The sequence below is a fragment of the Herpailurus yagouaroundi genome, unplaced genomic scaffold (assembly GCF_014898765.1).
Source record: "Herpailurus yagouaroundi ecotype Mexico unplaced genomic scaffold, PumYag 165, whole genome shotgun sequence".
Taxonomy (NCBI): Eukaryota; Metazoa; Chordata; class Mammalia; order Carnivora; family Felidae; genus Herpailurus; species Herpailurus yagouaroundi.
This window is the reverse complement of record NW_024412406.1, coordinates 1,928,584-1,950,397: the sequence shown is the minus strand read 5'-3', so window position 1 is coordinate 1,950,397 and position 21,814 is coordinate 1,928,584. Positions and strand designations below refer to the sequence as shown.

General features: G+C 34.0%; 1 protein-coding gene across 8 annotated transcripts in view; it reads left to right on the top strand.

Annotated features, from left to right (window-relative positions):
* RALYL (RALY RNA binding protein like) overlaps positions 1-21,814 on the top strand; it is a 718,636-nt gene that overhangs the window by 325,753 nt on the left and 371,069 nt on the right. For all 8 annotated transcript variants that reach the window (XM_040487491.1, XM_040487494.1, XM_040487487.1 and 5 more), the window contains one exon: positions 2,366-2,644. In XM_040487491.1, the coding sequence (XP_040343425.1) occupies positions 2,389-2,644 (256 nt within the window). In that variant the 5' untranslated portion in view covers positions 2,366-2,388. The remainder of the gene's footprint in view (positions 1-2,365; positions 2,645-21,814) is intronic.

Below are 21,814 nucleotides of genomic sequence, written 5' to 3'. Positions count from 1 at the left end.
TCTGAAAGTGGAAGTCCTTCTTCAACTGATTGAAGATTCATGTAACGAAGAAGTACAGCTAAATATTACACTATGAACGAAGACTTGATTTTGCAGAGAATGTTGAAATGTTAATATACAGCACAGTGACAAAGCTGTATCATTTTAAATACTGCTAGAAACAGACAAGTAATGTTTGTGTGAGAAGACAGACACATACAGATTTTAAGGTGATGAAGAGTCCATAGGTAGAATTACACGATTGGCAATTTGGAGTTGCAGTTTCGAGAGTCATTTTCATAGAGTAAAAGGACAGAGTCAGAGAGAGCATGTGGATATTTACGGTGAGAAGTCGAGTACAGCTATGCCGTCATCTTCAATTTGACCACTGGGCTCTGTCAGCCATGGGTCTGACCTAATCCCACAGTTCTTGAGTTTGCATTTTAACCAGCTTGTCCCTTGTCAGGAAATAAAACATCAACCATAGTCATTGTTTTTACTTGAAAGTAACTGATATTGCTAAAAGTATTGATCACATAAGAGCAAAAAGAAAATAATAGTATTGCTATGGATTGCATTATTGATGTTCGCTTAGAGTGGTAAGAAAGATAACAATCTATCGATTCTGAAGCCCCCAAAATGGATATTTAGTTTGTTTTTCCTTCTCAATGTTATTAAAATACACTAAATTATATGAGAAAGCTAAACATTTATTTAAAATATATATGTACACCTTAATTTTTCTTTTTAAAAATTGATTCTCAAAGCGTTTGTCTTGAGGTATGTAACAGCTCATATTGCAAAATGGAAAAAAAATCATCAGCTTTCCTTCCTTTCAACCCTAACCTTGAATAATTCATAAAGCAACCACTTAAATCTAGCTAAACTGAAACAAAACAAGGCAGCAGCAATATAATCTTTGCTTTTAATGATGCCATACTCTTTTTATGTGAATAAATAAATGTTTATGAACTCAACCTTGATTTCAAAGAGATATATACAACATTGACTGTCCAATATTTAGTAAAATTTTAATAATACAAGATAATTAACAACTTAATTTGAAACATTTTATGTTATTTGGTTGCTCTTGATCTCAGAAGTAACTGGCTTAAATGCATAGTCAGTTTTCAGACATGTTCAATTACATACCTTTAAGACTTCTACCATTTTAATGCTCAACTTAAAATGTCATTTGAAATTATAAAAAAATAAGATGGACTTATTAATTGTTTTTATAGCTATAAGTTTTTAAAAGAAATTACTCCTATAAAAATATATCACTGATAAAGTGTATTAATAAGCTTAATATTTAACAATGATCATCAGTATCCGAGATTGTAACCTTGTTGAAATTTTATTTTTACCACACTGACTTTTTAAAAATGTTAGTCACTTTAGAAGAAGATGCTTATCCAGAAAAGAAAGGAAGGGAGGGAGGGAGGGTAGGAAGGAGAGAGGAAGGAAGGAAAGAGGTGCTTAACAAATATTGTTGAATAAATGAATGAATGAATGAATGAATAAATGTTTAAAACCTTAAAAAAATAAATCTGTAAGTGCTGGAATGCTTAGAAATAAAAGTTTCATTGAGTTTAATTAAGCACAATTAAATACTCTGCCAAGCTCAGAAAACAATTTTAGAAATACTGGCAGTCCTTAGGCAACATAGGAACCATTAGTTTAATGAATTAAAAATGAGTTTGAGAATACAAATTTCAACACAGATACCCAGTCCACTAATTTGCTGATCATTGATAAAAACTAGCCACATGTGCTGCCTTCTTTTTTGTTGTTGTTGTTTTTTAAAGCAACATATGATATTGGTTCAGTTAGAGAGAAGCTATGGAATTAACTCTGGTTAAATCCCTTACTTCTATAGTCATGTTTTTCTTATGTTGAAAGTTTAAATTAATTTTTAAACCCTTTTTCTCTTCTACAGCATTTAGTGCAAAGAATTGTTAGTTTCTGATAGAAGGGTTCTGATAATGAAATAGCTAATATATGTACCTTTCACAGAAAATGTAGAACTAAAAATGCATGTTCTCAGCAATAAAAGGCGGATTCTTCCTCAAACTTGCTTCTGAAAAAGTGAGAGACTTAAAACAAAAATGACAAACAGTTTAGTCATTATTCAGTCCTGAATTTGGAATAAATAAATAAGTCAGGAATTTATTTATGACTATATGCTAAGAGTTAATAGTGTTTTCTTACTGCATTTTATAATGCAATGTTCACTTTTTATATTACTAAATTTTCTTCTCAAGAAGACCAGTAATAATTAGGGATCTGAGGTTACCTGGTACACTATTGAAAAATTGTTAAAAACCAGTAGTATCCATTCAATCTAATTATTTTCCTGTTGATTGTTTTTGTTTGTTTGTTTAAGGATTAAAACAAGGTGAGCCAACCATGACTGGCAAAACACAGACCAGCAATGTCACCAATAAGAATGACCCCAAGTCCATCAACTCCCGTGTTTTCATCGGCAATCTAAATACAGCCATTGTCAAGAAAGTTGACATTGAAGCCATATTCTCAAAGTACGGAAAAATAGTTGGATGCTCAGTTCACAAAGGTTATGCGTTCGTACAGTACATGAGTGAGCGGCACGCGAGAGCTGCAGTGGCTGGAGAAAATGCCAGGATCATCGCCGGCCAGCCACTTGGTAAGTCACGCTCAGTTATGGTTCTCACATTAGTGCTCCAGTCTTTGCACATATCTGCCTATTTTTAGTTTTACTATCAAGCCAGCCCTGCCATAGTGTCTACCTCCTATTTAACCAATTATAATGTTTGCATATTTGTAATTTACATTACTTTCTTGTTTTCGTATTGTTTCACATGGTTCTTATTTTCTCTACAAAATATGATCAGTTCTGCTTTGCAGTACTTGTTGCCCCCACCAAGCCTAACAGGGCCAGGGAAATAAAAAATATGTATCATGTGTAACTTTATTTGACTTGAAATGGTTTCCATCTTCCAGGAAACACAATGCTAAGAAAAAAGTAACTCTGCTTTGTAGCCTTTGCTCTGAGGGCTAACATTTTCCTAATTTCCTGTTTTTATTGTTAGAGGAGGAGCAATAGAAAATAGCAAACAGAAGTCAATCTTGAGAACTGGGAAAGGAATATAAGCCAGTCTTTCTTGTGTACTCTGGAATCCTGTACATCATGCCTGTTCAATCATGTGTAATAATCAGATATTTGTCTAAAGTCCAAGGAATACTACAGTTTTTTTTTCAAAGGAAAGAATACAGTCTGAAGTAAAATGCAAATATTTAGGAGGAACTATATTGTAGTAAATATGCAGATTAAAAAATAAAAATTACACAATCTATTTTTCTACATGAGGAAAAAGCAGAATTAGTACATCAGTGATCCCTTAGTGTATGTTTCTTACCCTGTCCAGATTCATATTTTAAATTGATTGCACAACATCTTCTCTCAGCTTTATATGCCCAGAACAAAACTCATGATTGTTCACACCCTTAACTTCCTTCATTCCCAGGCTTCTCCATCAAGAGAAATGGAACCTTCACTTAATCCAATTTTGCAGACAAAAACTGAGGTGTCAGCTCTGATTCCTCTATCCTCCCCATACTCCAGATAAAACGCATCATCATGTTTCATGCCTTTGATATATCCCGAACCCAGTTGCCTTTTAGATGGGTACTGATAGCCATCCATTCAGGCCACCATTATATCTCACCTGGACTACTGAAGTAACCACCTAACAGTCTGCCTCTTTCCACTCTGGTCAGTGTCCCTTTAAAATGTACATGTGATGATACTCTTAAAACCCTAATGCTTGTCCATCTTACCCAGGGTAAGATTTATATTCTTTACTCTACCTCCAATGCCTCACATCTTTAACTTCATCTCCTCCTCTCTGCCTTCTTGTACCAAATCAGTAATGCTGATCTTGATATGCCCCAAATGTTCCAAGATTGTTCCTGCCTCAGAGACTTTAGAATTACTATTCCTTCTGCTCAGAAGATAGGTCTTTGCTAATAATTTATTGCTCCCTGTTTGATCGTGTGCTGTACTCAAATTTTCCTTCCCTGGAGAGGCTTTTCCTGACCAACCTAAAATAGGATAGTCTTCTGCCCTCTTGCCTACATGATCTGTTTCATTACTGTACTTTATATTTTTTTCACAGCCCTCATTGGTATCTGGGATTACATAATTTATCATGTACCTCTCTCAGGTCCACAGACCTAAAGATGAAGGCGCATATAAAAGAAACAAGCTAAAAGCATAGACAAATCAAGTTAGAAGAGTGTTAAGAACATTGTATTATCAAGTCACATAATTATAGTTATGAAAAATATGGGGAGGGCAAGAAATTCAATAAAACAAGAGTGAAGTCTGAGGTAATAATCTTGAAGGGAAAAAAGGATTTTTACATAAGTACTTGATATAGACTCACTTATAATGAGTAACCACAAAGAATAGAGTTTTTATACCTTTCTCTAATTCATTTTTTAATATTTTAAAGAAAGGTAAGGCTTTACAAAAGACATTGGTAAGTTTTTCATTTGTTCCTTTGTATTTTCCTTAATGTCTCCATTCCACTTCTTACCTGGAAGTGGGAATTTCCTGACCATTTTTGTTTTCCTAAGTTGAATTTTTTTTAACGTTTATTCCTTTTTGAGAGACAGAGCTGAGTGCGGAGGGGCACAGAGAGAGAGGGAGACACAGACTCCAAAGTAGGCTTCAGGCTCTGAGCTGTCAGCACAGAGCCCCAGCCGGGCTCGAACCCACCTGAGCTGAAGTCAGAGGCTTTAATCAACTGAGCCAGCCAGGCACCCTCTAATTTGAAATTCTTATTTCAGGGCCTCATTCGAGCAAATGTCAAAGAAATGCTCATTTATTGTCTGTATCCTGACTGTTATGAAGCTAGTACATACTTGTAGAAATGTACTTAATTATTATTTAAAAAAATTAATTATCACTATAAGGTCAATTAAAAGTTCAATTCACCAGGGAGCCTGGGTGGCTTAGTCAGTTAAGTGTCTGATTCTTGATTTTGGCTGAGGTCAGGATCTCCCAGTTGTGAGATCAGGCGTGTTTGGCTCCATGCTGGGCATTGAACCTGCTTAAGATTTTCTCTCTCCCTTTCCCTTTGCCCCTCCTCTCCCCCCCCCCCCATCATGCACTCACACTCTCTCAAAAAAAAAAAAAATCCTATTCACTTACTAATGAACAATAGCTAATTTTTCAGAGTCCTGGTTTTTTTTCCCCCACTGCCCAGTTGATTACTCTCCTTTTGAGACGAATGCAATGGAGGAAGAGAACATCAATACTAAAAATTGTGTGCCTTGCTTAGAAAACCCAAAGAAAAAAAATGATGACACCAAATCACTATGCTTTGAGAGGCACAGAATTAAATTGTACTTCTAATAAGATATCATTTCTCATTTCTAATCATTTGTCTCAGATCCTCTCTTTGTTGTGTCCTCAGGTTAAACTCTGGAGCATATATCTTGATCAGCCATAATCACCTTTTCTGCCTGAATCCAAGTTAAAGACTTTCTTCCTTCAGTTGAAATCTGGTCTTTCACTATTTGTGTCTAAGCTGAATGTCTTTTTATACAAAGCAAAGGCTTTATAATAGCTAGTAACTGCTTTTCAGGTCAAATGTCTGAATTTCCCCCACCTTTTCTTGAACCATATTGCTAGAAATTCAGGCAGGTTTTCCAGTTGTTCCCTATAGGGAGCTGGTTCCCCAGTCAAGTCCTGAAGAAGACTCTGAGTTTTCCAGAAGGTATATCCATTATATATACCTTTAAATATTAAACCTTTAAATATTTACCTTTAATATTTTACCTTTAAATATTATACCTTTGTTTTTTTGTGACAAGGGAAAACAGGCTTAGTAAATCACCTGCTCCTTGAATTTTTGGACTCTCAAATAAACCCTTTATGATTGTAGCCCCCACCAAGCCCTACGAGCACTTAATTTGAAGTGAATTGATTATGGATTAAATAATAGACCACTGTCATATGAAATTGATATTAGCTTCATGTACCCACAACCTGTCTAAGCATTCTTTTTTCTCTTAGAGTAAGAAGAAAATTCATAGTAATGAAGCCTTGCTGGGCTAGTATGTTACCTTTATTACTTTATTTGATAGCAACACATATTTAAATACCTTCTTCTAGAGAGAAGCAATTTTTTCATATCACTACATGTTTAAATATCTTTATGTACAAATTAGAGATTAAACATCAGTAGTACCAGGAAAAATTAAACATTTTATAGAATATGTGAATTCTTATAGTTCTATGGAAGTTATAAGGGTGTCCTTAAACTGACAATAAGCTACGAATATGATGAAATCCAGCATTTACTAAATGTAAATATTAATGGCTGTTTTGACACGAAAAGATTCTAACTTGGAAAGTAGTAGGCTGAATTGTCTTTTACTGAGAAAATAATCCATCAGCAGTTTGACAGACGGATTAGGGTGACATAAAATTAGAAATGGAACATGTGCTAGGAGCCTGCTGAAAGAGTTCAGGTTTCAAATTATGGAAATGAAGAAGGAAAAATGAGGAAAGGTAGGTAGGATCAATAAGACTAAATAACTAGTTGGTACAGTGAGTGAGACAGAGACAGTGAGAGATAGAAGAATCAAGAATGATTCCCATTTTATGGGTTGAGTTTTCTATTGGATAGTCTTGGAGATCACTAGGAAGATGGATAATGATTTCTTAAGGGAAAAAGTTTTTTGTGTAAGACAGTGAGTGCAGGAATGAATAGATGTATTAAGGTTAATGGGCATGCTTGAAGATATGGAAGCCTATGTATACAGTACCTGTACATTGGATACACAAGTCCAAGTTGACAGGAGAGATTTGGACTGAGTAGAGATTTGTATGTCACCAGTATAAATGGTGTTGAAGCTATAGAAATGGGTAAGCTGACTCAAGGAAAATGTATAAAGAATATTGGCTGAAGGTGGATCTGTGGAGAAATAATGCCCTCTGAAAATCTAAAGCTAATCCACTTTCTACACAGCTGTTTCATCCCCCAGCTCTATGCTATAGTTAACCCTGGCCTATCTAAACTTCCTAGAGTGGATGACTGCTTTCTTAGCTGTAGAGTCCTCAAGTCACCTCCATTCAATGCTACTGATTTGCAAACTTCGAAGGCCATGTGTGCAAATACTTTTATTGATTCTAATATTTAAAAATATCATTTATGAGAGCTTAAGCATCTTATCTTTAATGCTTAAGTTTCTTTCCGTTTTAATGTCTTCTATACCCAAGGCCATCTGCCCAGCTAAGTAGCAGAGAAAACTTTATCTACCTTTCCAGGTTTCATTGTCTGTCTTTAATAAAACTATTGGAAAATATAGAAATGTTCCTCAGAGCAGATGCAAGTCAACCATTATGGATCCAGGAAGGATAATTCTACTCACTTGACTACATTAGTACACCTGAAGATTTAAGACCAATAATTCCATATATCTGTATTATTAAACCTTCTGTGTCTTTGGACTTTTACCATGGAATCTTTTACCATAGAATCATCATCAAATTCTGAATTGAAATCCTAAATAGTATATATTTTGTATTCTTTTCAAGTTCATGTAAAGTGAGAATTTATTTTAAAAGTTGCTGAATCCAACCTAAAAATTACAATGCATAGAGTTAACTAAGGGTGCTGAGAAGTTGGAGCTCAAAATACTGGAACTCTAATCTGAATTTTGAAAGTAGGTCACAGTCTAAAGTCTTGATTAACTTCTCTTTCTTGAACTTTTTATTCTTATTGTTGGCAGAGATTTCTAAATTCTATACCATAACAGGGGAAAAGTGCCAAGAAGTAGTTCAGTGACCCATCCATTTTATCGACATGTTAATGAACCCAAGAAATGTTTTTATTGAATGCAAAGTTTGTTTCCTGAGGTCATTTTCCTTAAAGGCATATAACAAATAAATGAATAACTAAGACATAGTACTTTTTTCCTTGGGTTTAGACTTCAATATATTCACTACTCCAGAGCAATTAAGCAAAAACAAACAAAAATACTTACTTCCTCAAACTGTAAACAATGTCTCTAGTTGTTCTTTTTTTTTTAACCTATGATCAAGGCATGTACCAGAACTTCTTGTGAGGTAGACATGTTTCCTTCTTCTCCTATTTCCATGCAATTTTCTTTAAAGTTTATGCCTTTGTCTCTCATTTCACAGTTCACTCCTTCAGACTTTGGGTGTCTGTGACCCCATGCCGAGTTCTGTCCCCAGGCTGTGACATATGTTTCAATCACCCTCTCTTCTTTTCCCCATTGATGTGTCTTCATTCCCAGGTCATAGTTAGCCGATAAATACCCTTAATCAAATGTTTGGAGCTATGATAACTGAACACATTAAGTGATTTCAAATAAATGAACTGGGTGGAGAGATGGATTGTTGGTATTGCTGCTTTCCAAACACTAATCACAGCATACCCTGTGGGTGTTGTACAGAAAGGGAAACTTGGCTGTAACTTAACTTTAATTGCTTTTATACTTGTTTAGTTCTTCCACATGTCTTTTGTACCACAGTATAAAAAGGATATCCCCTTTTTATCCCTGGATTCATGCCTCTGATACGTCATGGAGGATTGCTGAGCTTTCTGTGGCAAACAACAATTGATTCCATTTTGGCTCACATTCGTTGGGATTCTTAAAAAACCAGAATCCTGCTATGAAATTATTCTGAATAATTTTTGTAAAAAAGCACATTTTCTGTAAGGTAAAGCTCCTTATAAAAGTGTATCTCAGTTTAGTTGTTCAGTAAAATTTAAATTTAAAAAGGTGAAATACTAATATAACCTTCCTTTAGTATTTCATGAATTTGGCTTTTAAGTTTTGTTAATATTGGAAATATTTGTTGCATTTTTTAATCTAAGTTTGTTCATCGCAGATTTTTCTCTCAAACACATTTTACGAAAGTTGAAACAAACTTTTTAAATGTTTAATACTGACAATTTTTATATGAGAGGTCGTGCATAAAGCATTCTTTTGTACAAAAATATCATGCAGAGGTTGGAGACTAAGTCTATATTAGTGCAAATTTCTACTGATTACACTGGCTTGATTACATGCATACTATAAATAAACATTTGTGATTTTTTTAAGATTATTTCACTCTTATGATGCTTGCAAAAGACACAATAATATATGAACTTAAGATGTCAGTAATTAATAGTAGGAGGAATGCAAAGCAAAAACATAATTTATCTATAGAAATCATCCTTGTTGGGGCGCCTGGGTGGCTCAGTTGGTTAAGCGTCCGACTTCAGCCAGGTCACGATCTCGCGGTCCGTGAGTTCGAGCCCCGCGTCAGTCTCTGGGCTGATGGCTCAGAGCCTGGAGCCTGTTTCCGATTCTGTGTCTCGCTCTCTCTCTGCCCCTCCCCCGTTCATGCTCTGTCTCTCTCTGTCCCAAAAAATAAATACAAAAACGTTGAAAAAAATATATATAAAAAAAAGAAATCATCCTTGCTCTGAAACCTGAATACAGGTCTCTGTTGGTGAAGAGCAAAGTCTAGTTTAGAAAAAGAATATGTAAGATAGAATTAAATTAATTTCATTATATTATAAATGTCTTACAAATGCTGAAGGAATTCAAAGAAGAAACATGATGAATACATCGTTAATTTTAAAGTAAATGTGGTGGATGGGACGCCTGGGTGGCCCAGTCGGTTAAGTGTCTGATTCAACTCAGGTCATGATCTCAGTTTGTGAGTTCGAGCCCTGTGTCAGGCTCTGTACTGTCAGCTTGGAGCCTGGAGCCCACTTCAGATTCTGTCTCTCTCTCCTCTCTTTCTCTCTCTTTCTCTCTGCCCCTTCTCTGTTTGTTCTCTGTCTCTCTCTCTCTCTCTCTCTCTCAAAAATAAATAAACATTAAAAAATTTTTAAATAAAAAAATTAAAAAGTAAAGTAAATCTGGTAGATATTCTTAGTCTTAACCATGAAGGAAGTAATGGAAATGCAGTGGTAGAAAGGAGGATCCTGGAGATCCGTAGTGAGTAAGAAAGAGGAAAGAAGAAAAACACAGACAACTTCTTATAACAGTCTATGAAGCATGCCTTAGGAGTGATGGATTTCAAATGTGTTTTATCCTCAGCTACCATCTTGCATGCAGAGTGATCTTTTTGAAGTACAAATCTCATGATGTCACCCTCTAATAAAAACTTTGAATGATTTCTCATTGTTCTCAGGAAAAAGACTGAGACCATTGCTGTGGCCTACAGGTTCCTCTGTGATTTATTTCTCACTCATCTGCAGACTTACATCACCACCCTCCCATGTGTTCTATCTAAATTGATTTCTCTCAGTTCTTTAAACAATTCATATTCTTTCCCTTCTCTGGACCTTTGCACATGCTATGTGAGACAGTGTAGAATGTCCTTCCCTACTAAGTTCCCTACCATCTCACCTCATTCCCCACTTCTTCACTCCATTCACTTAACTATTCATCTTTCACATCTCAGATTAAATATCATTACTTTAAGGAAACCTACTTTGATCCCGCAAACATAGTGGGAATGTTTTATTTCCCTTTCTAGGGCATATCTTCTTTTCAATTATGTTTCCATATGTACTATTTTGTAACTGGTATCTGTTTCTTCCCCCTCTTAAGCTAAGTACCTTGAAAGCCTTGACTATTTATGTTTATATTAGACTTCTTAGCACTTAGCAGAGTGTTGATACTTCCATGGTAAATGGTGAAGGGTTGGATGAATGCTTGGATGATTGGAGGAACATGAATTTCACTAAAGGGCTTTTTCTTCCATTGAAAGAGCAACACAAGAAGATGGAGACAGAAAGGAAGAAGGAAAAGAAAGAATGGAAAGGGAGAAAAGAGAGGAGGCAGATAAAGAAGGAGAAGGAGAAGCAGCAAGTCCCCTGGAAAGCAAGTAGTTAACAGATTGGGATTGCTGTAGAGAGAAAACACAGTGGTCGTCTTGTAAGGCAACTAGATATTCAATGGTCTCTCTGAAGTCAGACACCCCCAAGATAGTTATTAAATAGACCGGGTTCATTTTTTTTCTAAACATATTCTAGTCTTTAATAAGCATCAGATGTTAACTCATATATTTTTGCAAAGGTTATAGTGAATGGTATATTGGTTTAAAGAAAGATTTATTTGTGGGGAACTTCTGCTACAGTCCCTAAAATGGCATCTTCTCATAGTTTTGTCTTATTAATAGCTACTACATATTTGTTCAGTACTGCATCATTCTCAAACCTCTTTAACCACAGATTCTCTTCTTTTCTTCTTCACAACAATGCTGAGAGGTAAGTAATATGAGTATTTATGCCTATTCTGCTGCCTAGGAGCTGAAGCTCAAAGAAATTACCTTGCCTTACATCACACAAGTGGTGGTGTAGGATATCAAGCTCAACATATTATGACCCTAATTATTTTCATTCCTGATTCTTGCCATCAATTCTTTCCATATCAGTATATCGGTACAGTAACTGTAGATATTACCATCTAAACCAGGCTAATTCTGAGAGTGAGAAGTACTATTAATGATCATGCTGTGAAATCAGGTATAAACCAGGATGGTTCTGGACAGACTTGAATGTACTGTCCTTATTATCTACTACATTTGTACTTAAGGTAGACTCCTCCACTTACTTGATCTTTCTCAGGTCAAATATTGCATAGTATGTTAATTAAAGAATGCCGGTCTCAGGATCAGGTAAACCCAGACGTTTCAATAGTTAACATAATAGAACTTTATTTCTTCTTCACATAGAAATAATCAGTACCCTGAAGAAGAGATGGGCTGGGGGAGGAGGCTCTGTTCTTCTCTTTCATCCAGGGACCACGCCGTAGGAAGTTCTTTTAGTGAGTGACTACCATAGACCTGGAAAGAAGTCATATCAGCAGACCGTTGAAAAGTGAGGGAGGATGATGCTTTGGCAGTTTTTAGTTCAAGCCTGGAAGTGGTGCTTATGTGCCATTGACATGGCTAGGTACAAGCGGGCCTGGGCAGCCATTCTCACCAGCAGCCATATAGACAGGTGGCCATCTTTAGTGAGCAGTTAGCTTCTTTGCTGCATGCAGTTGAATAACATGAAGAAGTTAATCACTAAGAATCTACTTCTGTAAAATAGAAATAGTAGTGCTTAGTTCATACTATAACGCAGAACTCATATGTTTGTAAAGTGCTTAGAACCTTACCTGCATGTGGTATACACCTTGGGGTAAAAAATTTGTGTATGGATATTGTGGCTTCTAGTACTAAGAGAAGTCCTCTCCTTTTTTTTTTTTTTTTTTTTTTTTTTTGGCTGTAAGATTCTAGACAGATTTTGAATAGATGGTGCAGGCAGTCCATAATGGTAGTGTCAGTAATTGCTGAGAACAAAAGATTAGTTAAACTGATTACAGGTCTGATAGGAGGTGACTCAAGGGAGGGAGAAATTTAAAATCAGTGTTAGGCAGAATTTAAGATCAGTGTTAAAAGCATGGTCAGGTATGGAGAAATAATTCCAGGTGGATGAAACATTGTACCTGGAGTCCTAATTTGGGCAGAAGTGAGTGACCCACCCTGTGGATGAAGAAGTGGTCTCATGGAGAGGATTAGAGAGAGGTAAGATTGATGCCAGCCTGTGAAGGGTCTTGAATGTCATACTTATGACACCAAGTGTATAGAAATACAGTACTGTGTTCAGTGTAATGAAGATTGGCTTCAAAAGAATATCTTTTCTTTCTTAACTATTATTTGATTTGCTGTTAATGGTTTAATTATGTGGCATACTATTTAATATGCACATTAATTTCTTCTCACTGCTGAGAGGTTTATTCACTTCTTCACTTAATTGTCAATTATTAATTTTTCTATTCTAGCCTGGAAATTGATTTGGGTGAAGTCCTCTGGGAATACAGACTATACTCAGAGTTAGTGTAATTGTCACAAGCTATTTGCTGAATAGTTTATATTTATTTATTGTTGTTGTAATATAATTATCTGTCATTAAGTAGCGTGGTGTTTGTATGCATGTTTTGCAATTTTTGGTGAACTTTACATAGCAATATATGTCTTTAGAACAGTGTTTCCTAACCTTGGCAGTATTGAAACATTGGGACTTTGGGGGCCATTCCTTTGTGTTATAAGATGTTTAGCAGCATCTCTGATTTCTCTGTACCTACTAGATGCCAGTAGCACCCCCTTCCAGTAGTGACAACCAAAAATGTGTCCAGATACTATCAAAAGTCCTCTGAGGGCCAAAATCACTACTGGTTAATAATCACTACTTTAGAGCAATTGTAACAAAATAAACTCCATTAATTCATAAATGTTATAGTAGTTTTAGTTAAAATAAACTACATGAAAACAATGTTTTGAATTATTTTGAAAATAATTCATAATTTATAATAAAAACACATCTTTTCCAGTTATTCAGAAAACAAAACTCAGTATGTACCTTTCATAGCAATTATGTTCATGACTATAGCTTACCATTTATATCACCAGTTTGTTTTAATCCTTAAACACAAACACTGGAAACAAATCAATCTGTCTGTATAGTTGACATTTTATAGGTTTACTGATTTCAAGCATAAAACAACAACAAAAAGACTTTTTTTTTAAAGTCCTTTCCCTTCACATCTTGAATATAATGCCTTTTAGAGATGCGATTTTTGTTTTCATTCAGTCCTTCCGTTCAAACATTTCAGATCACCACTAAAAATTATGAAGAAAAAGAAAGCCTTGGAAAAATGTTAAGTGGAAAACAGTTCTGAGACTACTCAGATGCGCAGATGATGTTCAAATATTTATTATTTAACAGTACCACTAAAAGCTTGGTAAAACAAAGAAAGAATTGCAGCCTTCCTAGGTGATATTTTCTCTAACAGATACATTAGTTCTACCATTATATCTATTCTACTTCATTTTGGTAACTATTATTCTCATGCAGATACTTTTAGGTACAATTTAGATGCAATGTCTGAACGTCTAATAAGGATAGATTGATGGCCTGGGCTGACATGATGAGTACAAATAATCATTTTGCACAGTGCAGTCTGTTGCAAAACCCTTTGACAAGTGCACAGATCTTGTGGGGCTTTCTAACTCTCATAGAAAACATCCAAAGAATGCCGCCAGTACTAAAGAACACTTTAGCAAGGCATCATTATATAAACGTATTACTATTTCTTCCGATAAACAAGTAAGAAAAAAATTTTCGTGCTTGTCTCAATTTCTAACGAGAACAGTGTCATCATACATTCTCAACTTGATAGTTTGACAAAGCTTTCACTTCCCAGGGTATGTATCATAAATTAATCCTTCAAATTAGCTGAAATTTGAGTTATAAACCTTAGAGTTTTTCTTCCCCGGAAACTATTTGCCATTCCAGCTTTCTTTTTCCACTAAAGAAATAGCCAACATATCCTTGTATTTTAAACAGCCAATTTCCCCTAAAATAGTATATTGCCCAGATATTCAAAGTGGTTATCAATTGCAAATGTTATATTTACATGGCCATTATATTTGTTTTCAAAAACCTATTCACAGGCCCATGAAGGGTCTTGAATGGTATACGTGACTGGAGGTGTAAAGAATTACTTATGAGATGATATTCAGGACATTCATTTTGATTTACTCTTTCTGTGGTTGGCAGAAATATGTTGCCACTCTAAACCAGTAGACTTTAGTAATAATATTTTTACATATGTGTAATTTTCACTCAAATTTTCAGAGATTATTTAAAAATTTCTTTCCAACATCCTTCATAGAAGCTAGATAATTCGTTTCATTCATCTCATTTACATCTAAGGAAATCTTATAATGTAGTGGCTGTTAAAGAAACCATGTTTTCCCGAAGACAAAAGTCTTGGCACATCCTTCTAACATTTTTTTAAAATTACTGTAAGTTATCCTTACTCTACTATCCAAAGTATAATATAATATCTGCTAATTGTTTGGGATGTTCTAACCCTCTTCTGAAACCTTCATCCTCATCCTCCACTGTTCTCAGATAAGTATTAAAAAGATTGCTCTGAGGACTGCAAAGCACAATATGCATATAGGGTTTTTAGTAATTAAATGGAGCTACTTAATATGCTATAAACAAATGCTAATTAGCAAACTTCCATGAACTGGTGGTCTGTTGGCCAGGGAGATACATGGTCCCACAGATGACAGAAAGCCTGGGGAATTGTCTTCATGCCTCTAAAATTATTTATTTGACTCAGTCACTGAACCTAAATCAGTGAAAGCAGTGGCAAATACTGTTCACGTCAATTTTTTCACTAAGACCATCACTGGAAACTCCTAAGTGACACTTAGAAGCATCTTGTTAGTTCTAACTTATTCCCTGGAGCAAAGCTGAGCATAATGATAGATAGAATACAATACCTCAAATTAACTTCAAACTTGTTAATAAAATGTCTGAAAGTCACTTGTGAATTGATTTCAGAATACTATATGTAACACGAACATTTATTCTTCCAACTATCTGTGTGGAATTGTGTTAGCTATTTGTCTGTTAAGCTCTAAAGGGGCATGGAAACACGGCTATGTCAAAATAAAATAAAATATTGTAAAATAATACAATACAACAAAATAGATGACTGCTCTTGGGAAATATTCTAATATACAATATAAAGCACAAAATAATGCAGATCAAGTACTATAAAAGGATAAAATATCATAAGTTAATCACTGCAGTTATGGAATAAAATACACACATGAAATAACATACTATAGAAGGTGGAAACTATAAGATAAAACATGCTGTAATGTACAACATCAAGTGCTACGTGAATTTTAAAAGGGATATACAGTATTGTAAGAATTTTTGAAGAAAAGCTTTGAGAAAATGTTGATTTGAATTTTAAGAGCTTGGAAACCATCTAAAAATAGGCGGCAAAAGACCAGAATATTAAACCTCAAGAACATTTTTAGACACTGCAATTTCTAATTTATTTGAATTGAAACTAAAAATGGAGAAATTGAAATTGCAGCCTCCAACGCTTGTAAAAGCTTATGGTTCAGTGTGCAGGCTCTGGGCTCAGGCTTCCTGTGTTAGCATCTTAGCTTTTACTTACTAGCCATGTGATTTGGGGCAAGTTACTAAAGGTCTCAGTGCCTTTGTCTCTAAAATACACATAATCATGAAAATACCCATCTCATTGAGTTGTGGTGAAGATTAAATGCATCAGTATGTGTAAAATGCTTAAAACATTGCCTAGCACCTGTAAAATGCCATAAACACCAGAAAAAGTAAAGTGCATCCTATTAAGTCTTATTGCATAATGGTTCTCAAAACTATATAAAAATGAATTCAGAAAATTGGAGTCCTAATACTAGATTTTCAGCTTTCTGGAGGTGTTGAGCCTCAACAAACGTTTATACTTTCTGCACTCTGATTTCCTCATATGTGAGGAGAGCATAGGCTTTAAGTCCACAACAAGGTTTTATATCCATGATGGTTTGTGCTTCTTTGTCTTGTTGAAGAGGTGATTGCCTACTCCATCTATGGTCATGAAGACATACTCTCAGGTTTCCTTCTAAGTGTCTTTTTGTTTGTTCATTTTACCATTTACATTTACATTTTAATACTTCTGGAATTGAATATTTTGTGTGCTGCAGGTTAGTGAACAAATTCAATTATTTTCACGTGAATATCCAATTAACTCCATTTTTTGAAGAAGCTGTTCTTTCCTCACTGTCAAGAAATGTCAGTTTGGACATAGAATAAGTGATATATTAAATTATATATAATTACCAATATATATTACATGTATACAAATACATTATATATAGAATATAGAATATATATTATTTAATTTAAATCCAACTTAGTTAACATATAGTATAATAGTGGTTTCAGGAGTAGAATTTGGTGATTCATTACTTACACATAACACCCAGTGCTCATCCCAACAAGTGCCCTCCTTAATGCTGATCACCCATTTAGCCCATCCCCTCACCCCATATCCCTCCAGCAATCCTCAGTTTGTTCTCTGTATTTAAGAGTCTCATATAGCTTGCCTCCCTCTCTGTTTTTATTTTATTTTTCCTTCTTTTCCTATATGTTCATCTATTTTGTTTCTTAAATTCCATATATGAGTAAAATCATATGATATTTATCTTTCTCTGACTTATTATAAATATACATATATACAACACTATACACACACACATACACACCACATCATTTTTATCGTTTTTTATCATTTCATCAGTGGATGAACATTTGGGCTCTTTCCATAATTTGGCCACTGTCGATAGGGCTACTGTGAACATTGGGATGCATGTGACCCTTCAAATCAGCATTTCTGTATCCTTTGGAAAAATACCTAGTAGTGCAATTGCTTGGTCATAGGGTAGCTCTATTTTTACTTTTTTGAAGAGCCTCCATACCATTTTCCAGAGTGACTGGACCAGTTTGCATTACCTCCAGCAGTGCAAAATGTTCCCCTTTCTCTGCATCCTCATCAACAACTGTTGTTTCCTGAGTTGTTAATTTTAGCCATTAATTGTGAGGTGGTATCCTTTTGTGGTTTTGATTTGTATTTCCCTGATGGTGAGTGATGTTGAACATCTTTTCATTTGTCTGTTAGCCATCTGGATGTCTTCTTTGGAAAAGTGTATGTTCATGTCTTTTGCCCATTTCTTCACTGGATTATTTGTTTTCTGGGTGTTGAGTTTGTTAAGTTCTTTATAGATTTAGATACTAATCCTTTATCCAATATGTCATTTTACAATATAATTTATAGGTAATTATATGTAGAAATTTATTTAATATCAATATATGTATAGCATTACATATATGCTATAGATATTATGCTGTTAATGATACTGATACTACTGTAAATGGTACCATTTTAGACATTTTATATCTTAATTGTTCATTACTGGCACATTTATTGATATACTCACAGAACTTCTAAATTCATTTATTACTTCTGATAAATGAAGTCATTTATCTTTGCTTTCAAGGGCATGTTCCATGTATATGACCATGTCTCTTGCAAATAATGGTAGTTTTATTTCTTATCTTCCAATAGGTATTCATTTCTTTCCTTGCCTCATTACATTGGCTAGTACCTCCAGAATAATATTGAAGAGTAATAATGGTAGCAGATATATTTTTCTCATTGCACGAGGAAGCTGTCAATATTTTGCTATTATCATTTACCATAAGATTTTCTTTTTGTGGAAACTGCCCATCAAATGAAGGAATTTCTTATATTTCTAGTTTGCTATTAATTTTATTGGATTATATTCAATATTTTTGTTTATGTAGAAATTAATACTTTATTTTTATTTTATTCTGTTAATGTGATGAACTGCAGTTGATCTTTTAATGTTAACTCAATTTCTCCTAAAATCAATGCAACATCATATTTTGTTTTCTTTTTTTTTAGCCTCTTTGGTTTTGGTAGATATTTAGAGATTGGCCCGCAGTTTTTTTTTTGTTGTTGTTGTTAGGTTCTTACCAGTTTTGCTCTTGAGGAGATGCTGACCTCATGAAATGAACTGAGAAGTGTTCCTTCTTTTACTGTTCTCTGGATGAGTTAGCACATGATTGGTGTTATTTCTTTATAAATATTGGAGAATCCACCAATAATGCCAGGTGGGTTGGTAGTGTTTTATGGACAGATCTTTAATACAGATTCAATTGCTCTAATAGACATAGGACTATTCAGATTTTTTAAAATTATTCTTGTGACAGTTTTAGACGGAGAAGTTTTCTAAGGGATTTGCTAATTTGATACTCATTTTCAGATGTTTTGGCATAAAGCTCTTCATAGTATTCTCATATTTTATTGCCATTAGGATCTTTAAGTGATATCTTTTTATTTGCTAATCCTAGTCTTGATAATTTTTGCCTTAACTTTCTTTCTTAGTTTAGTCATCTATTCAAATAACCAAATTATGGCTCTGCGTGTTTTCTCCATTGCTCCTTTATTTTTGTTTCATTACTCTGTAATCTTATCTTTATTATTTCTTTTCTTCTGCTTGTTTTGGCTTAGTTTGCTACTTGTTCTATAACTTCATGTAGAAACTTAGGTAACTGATTTTCAGCCTTTCATGTTTTCTAAAAATGCATTAATTCTGTAATTCTCTCAGAACACAGCTTTAGCTTCATCCCCCAAATTTTAACACATCATACTTTCAGAATCAATTAGTTGATAAGTATTGGTTAATTCACGTTGATAGTTCTTTGACCTATTGGTTATTTAGAAAGTTTGTTACTGAATTTATAATTTTTATAATTCACTTTAGCCTAATTTCATTTTAACTAGAGAATAAATTGATTAAAATTCAATGAGACCTTTTTTTTTGTTCTACATGTATATGATCAGTTTTCATAAGCATTCCCTGTGTGCTTGACACACAGCATATATACATATATATATGCTGCAGCTGTTCTATGTAGCCTTCTGTATGTGTCAAATAGGCAAAAATCACTAATTGAATTTCTGATTTGTTGTATCATTATTGATTTTTCTCTTCTTTTCCATCAGTTATTTAGAGAGTGGATTATGATTATGGATTCATCTCTTTGTCTTTTTATTTCTTTTAATTTTTGCTTTACATATTTGAAACAATAATATTCGGTAAATGCGGACTTGAAATTGTATCTTTCTAATGGATTCATTCTTTTCTTAGTATGATATATCTCTATGTCTAGTAATTATTTTTGTCTTACAGAAAAACATTGTCTAATCAATATAGATTAACTCACTTCCTTTTGATTAATGTTTGCATAGTATATCATTTTTCAACCATTTTAATTTTAGTAATTCTGTGTGTTAGTATTTAAAACGTTTGTAAGCAACATATAATCTTTTTAAAAATACAGTTTGACAGCTTTTTTATTTAATTGTAATAATTCATCTGTTATTAGAAATTTAATTCACATCTAATTATATGTTTGAAATTACATCTGTAGGTTTGCTTTTTTTTCTATTTATTCCTTGTGTAGCTTTCATTTTTCTTTCTTGCCTTTTTTATTTAATATCTGTTATTGTTTTGTATTTTCCATTCTATTTGCTTGTATGTTATACATACTTTTGCTATTTTTGTAGCATTACTTTGGATATTTCAACAGATATCTTTAATATATTAGTTTAATGTAAATTGTCCCTCACACTACTTTCCAAATAACCCTGAGTTCATACAATACTTTGTTTGTATTCATTGACCCCTCACTTTTTGTATTATAATTGTCATGAATTTTAATTTTGTACAAAGTTTGCTTGATTTCTTACATTTTTAGTTTGGATTTTCAGGTATATATAAAAGTGAAGAGAGTAGTCTAATGAAGTAGATATACGCCTGACCCCATTTAGCAATCATCATTGCACAACCATATAATTTTTTCTGTATCTCTACCATTTTCTTCCTACTCCCTGGATTGTTTTACAGCAAATCCCCAGACATGTCATTTAATCTGCAAATATTTCCGTATATATATAATTTTTTTAAAAGAAAACAGCCACAAGGTCATGATATCACCAAATGTAATTCTACAATCCCTTAACATCAATCTAGTAATAATTCCTTCTTTTCAGAATTTGCTCTCTTATACTTCTTTTTATTGATTTATTTGAATTGGAATCCAAATGAGAGACAGAGACTGGGATTCATTGTTATATCCCTAGGGCTCTTAATTTATAACCTCTCCTAATCTATTCCCCACCTCTATTTGCATTTTATATGTTGAAAAAAATTGGATCATTTGTCCTATAATGTTTCGCAGTTCTGCAATTTGGTGATTGCACCCTGTGGTATCGTTTAACATGCTTCTCTGTTCCTTGTATTTCCTGAAATTTTTTAATTCTATCTAGAAGCTTGGTCAAATTTAGGTGGAAATGTTTAAAGATTTCTTCATGGGTGACTCTGTGCATGTCCATCAAAAAGTACTGTCTTGTTTTCTTTTGTGATGCTAACAGCTACTGAATATATATAGATAGGTACGTAGATAGATATGATGATTTTGGTAATCTGCTTCCTATCCTTTGTTTTCTTTGCTTATCAGCTGGAATTATTCTAAAAGAGAATTTTCTTTCATTATGTATTTGGTTATGCTGAGTTACTATTGTATGGAAAGAAATAGGATAACTCCTTGATTCTTTCCCTTTATATGAGTATTCAAAAGAGTAAAGTGATTCCCTAGCATTCTCTAAATGTTAAAATTAGTTAAAAATTTTTTTTAGTAAGCACTATACCCAGTGTGGGGCTGAAACTCACACCCCCGATAATAAGAGGCACATGTTCTACTGACTGAGCCAGTCAGGCACCCCTAAAAATTTTTTAATAATTTGATGAGCTCAAGAATTGAGCGTTGCTAATAATTTGCCAGTCCCTTTCAGTTGTTACCTTCATTAATGATCAAATTATCCCGACTTTGCCTTGTGACACCACTATATTCACATTGTTTCCTGGGTCATTTTTATATAACTCGATTAGTCTTTGATAACTTCCTGTATTCTGATAATAAAATGCTCCAGGATCATAATTCCCTGCCCCAAACTGGGAATCAACCAGTCTCCAAAGAGCTTTATAGTATCTTGGAAAAAGCTACTTCATATCAACATTCTGGGTGCTACGGAGGCTCAATGCTACTGAATTGTTATTGTTTCTCAGTTGTTTCAGGAGTCAGAGCTAGGAGATGCACACACACAGACACACACACACACACACACAAATACATAAACACACACACAGAAACATATACATAGACATTAAAGAAAAAAAATTTTCACATTTATAGTTATACTTCCTATTTAAAATCAAGACTATAGGAATTTTAGTTAACCTCATCAGTCTTACATCTACATCTCCTTCAGCACTGCCAGAAAACTCACA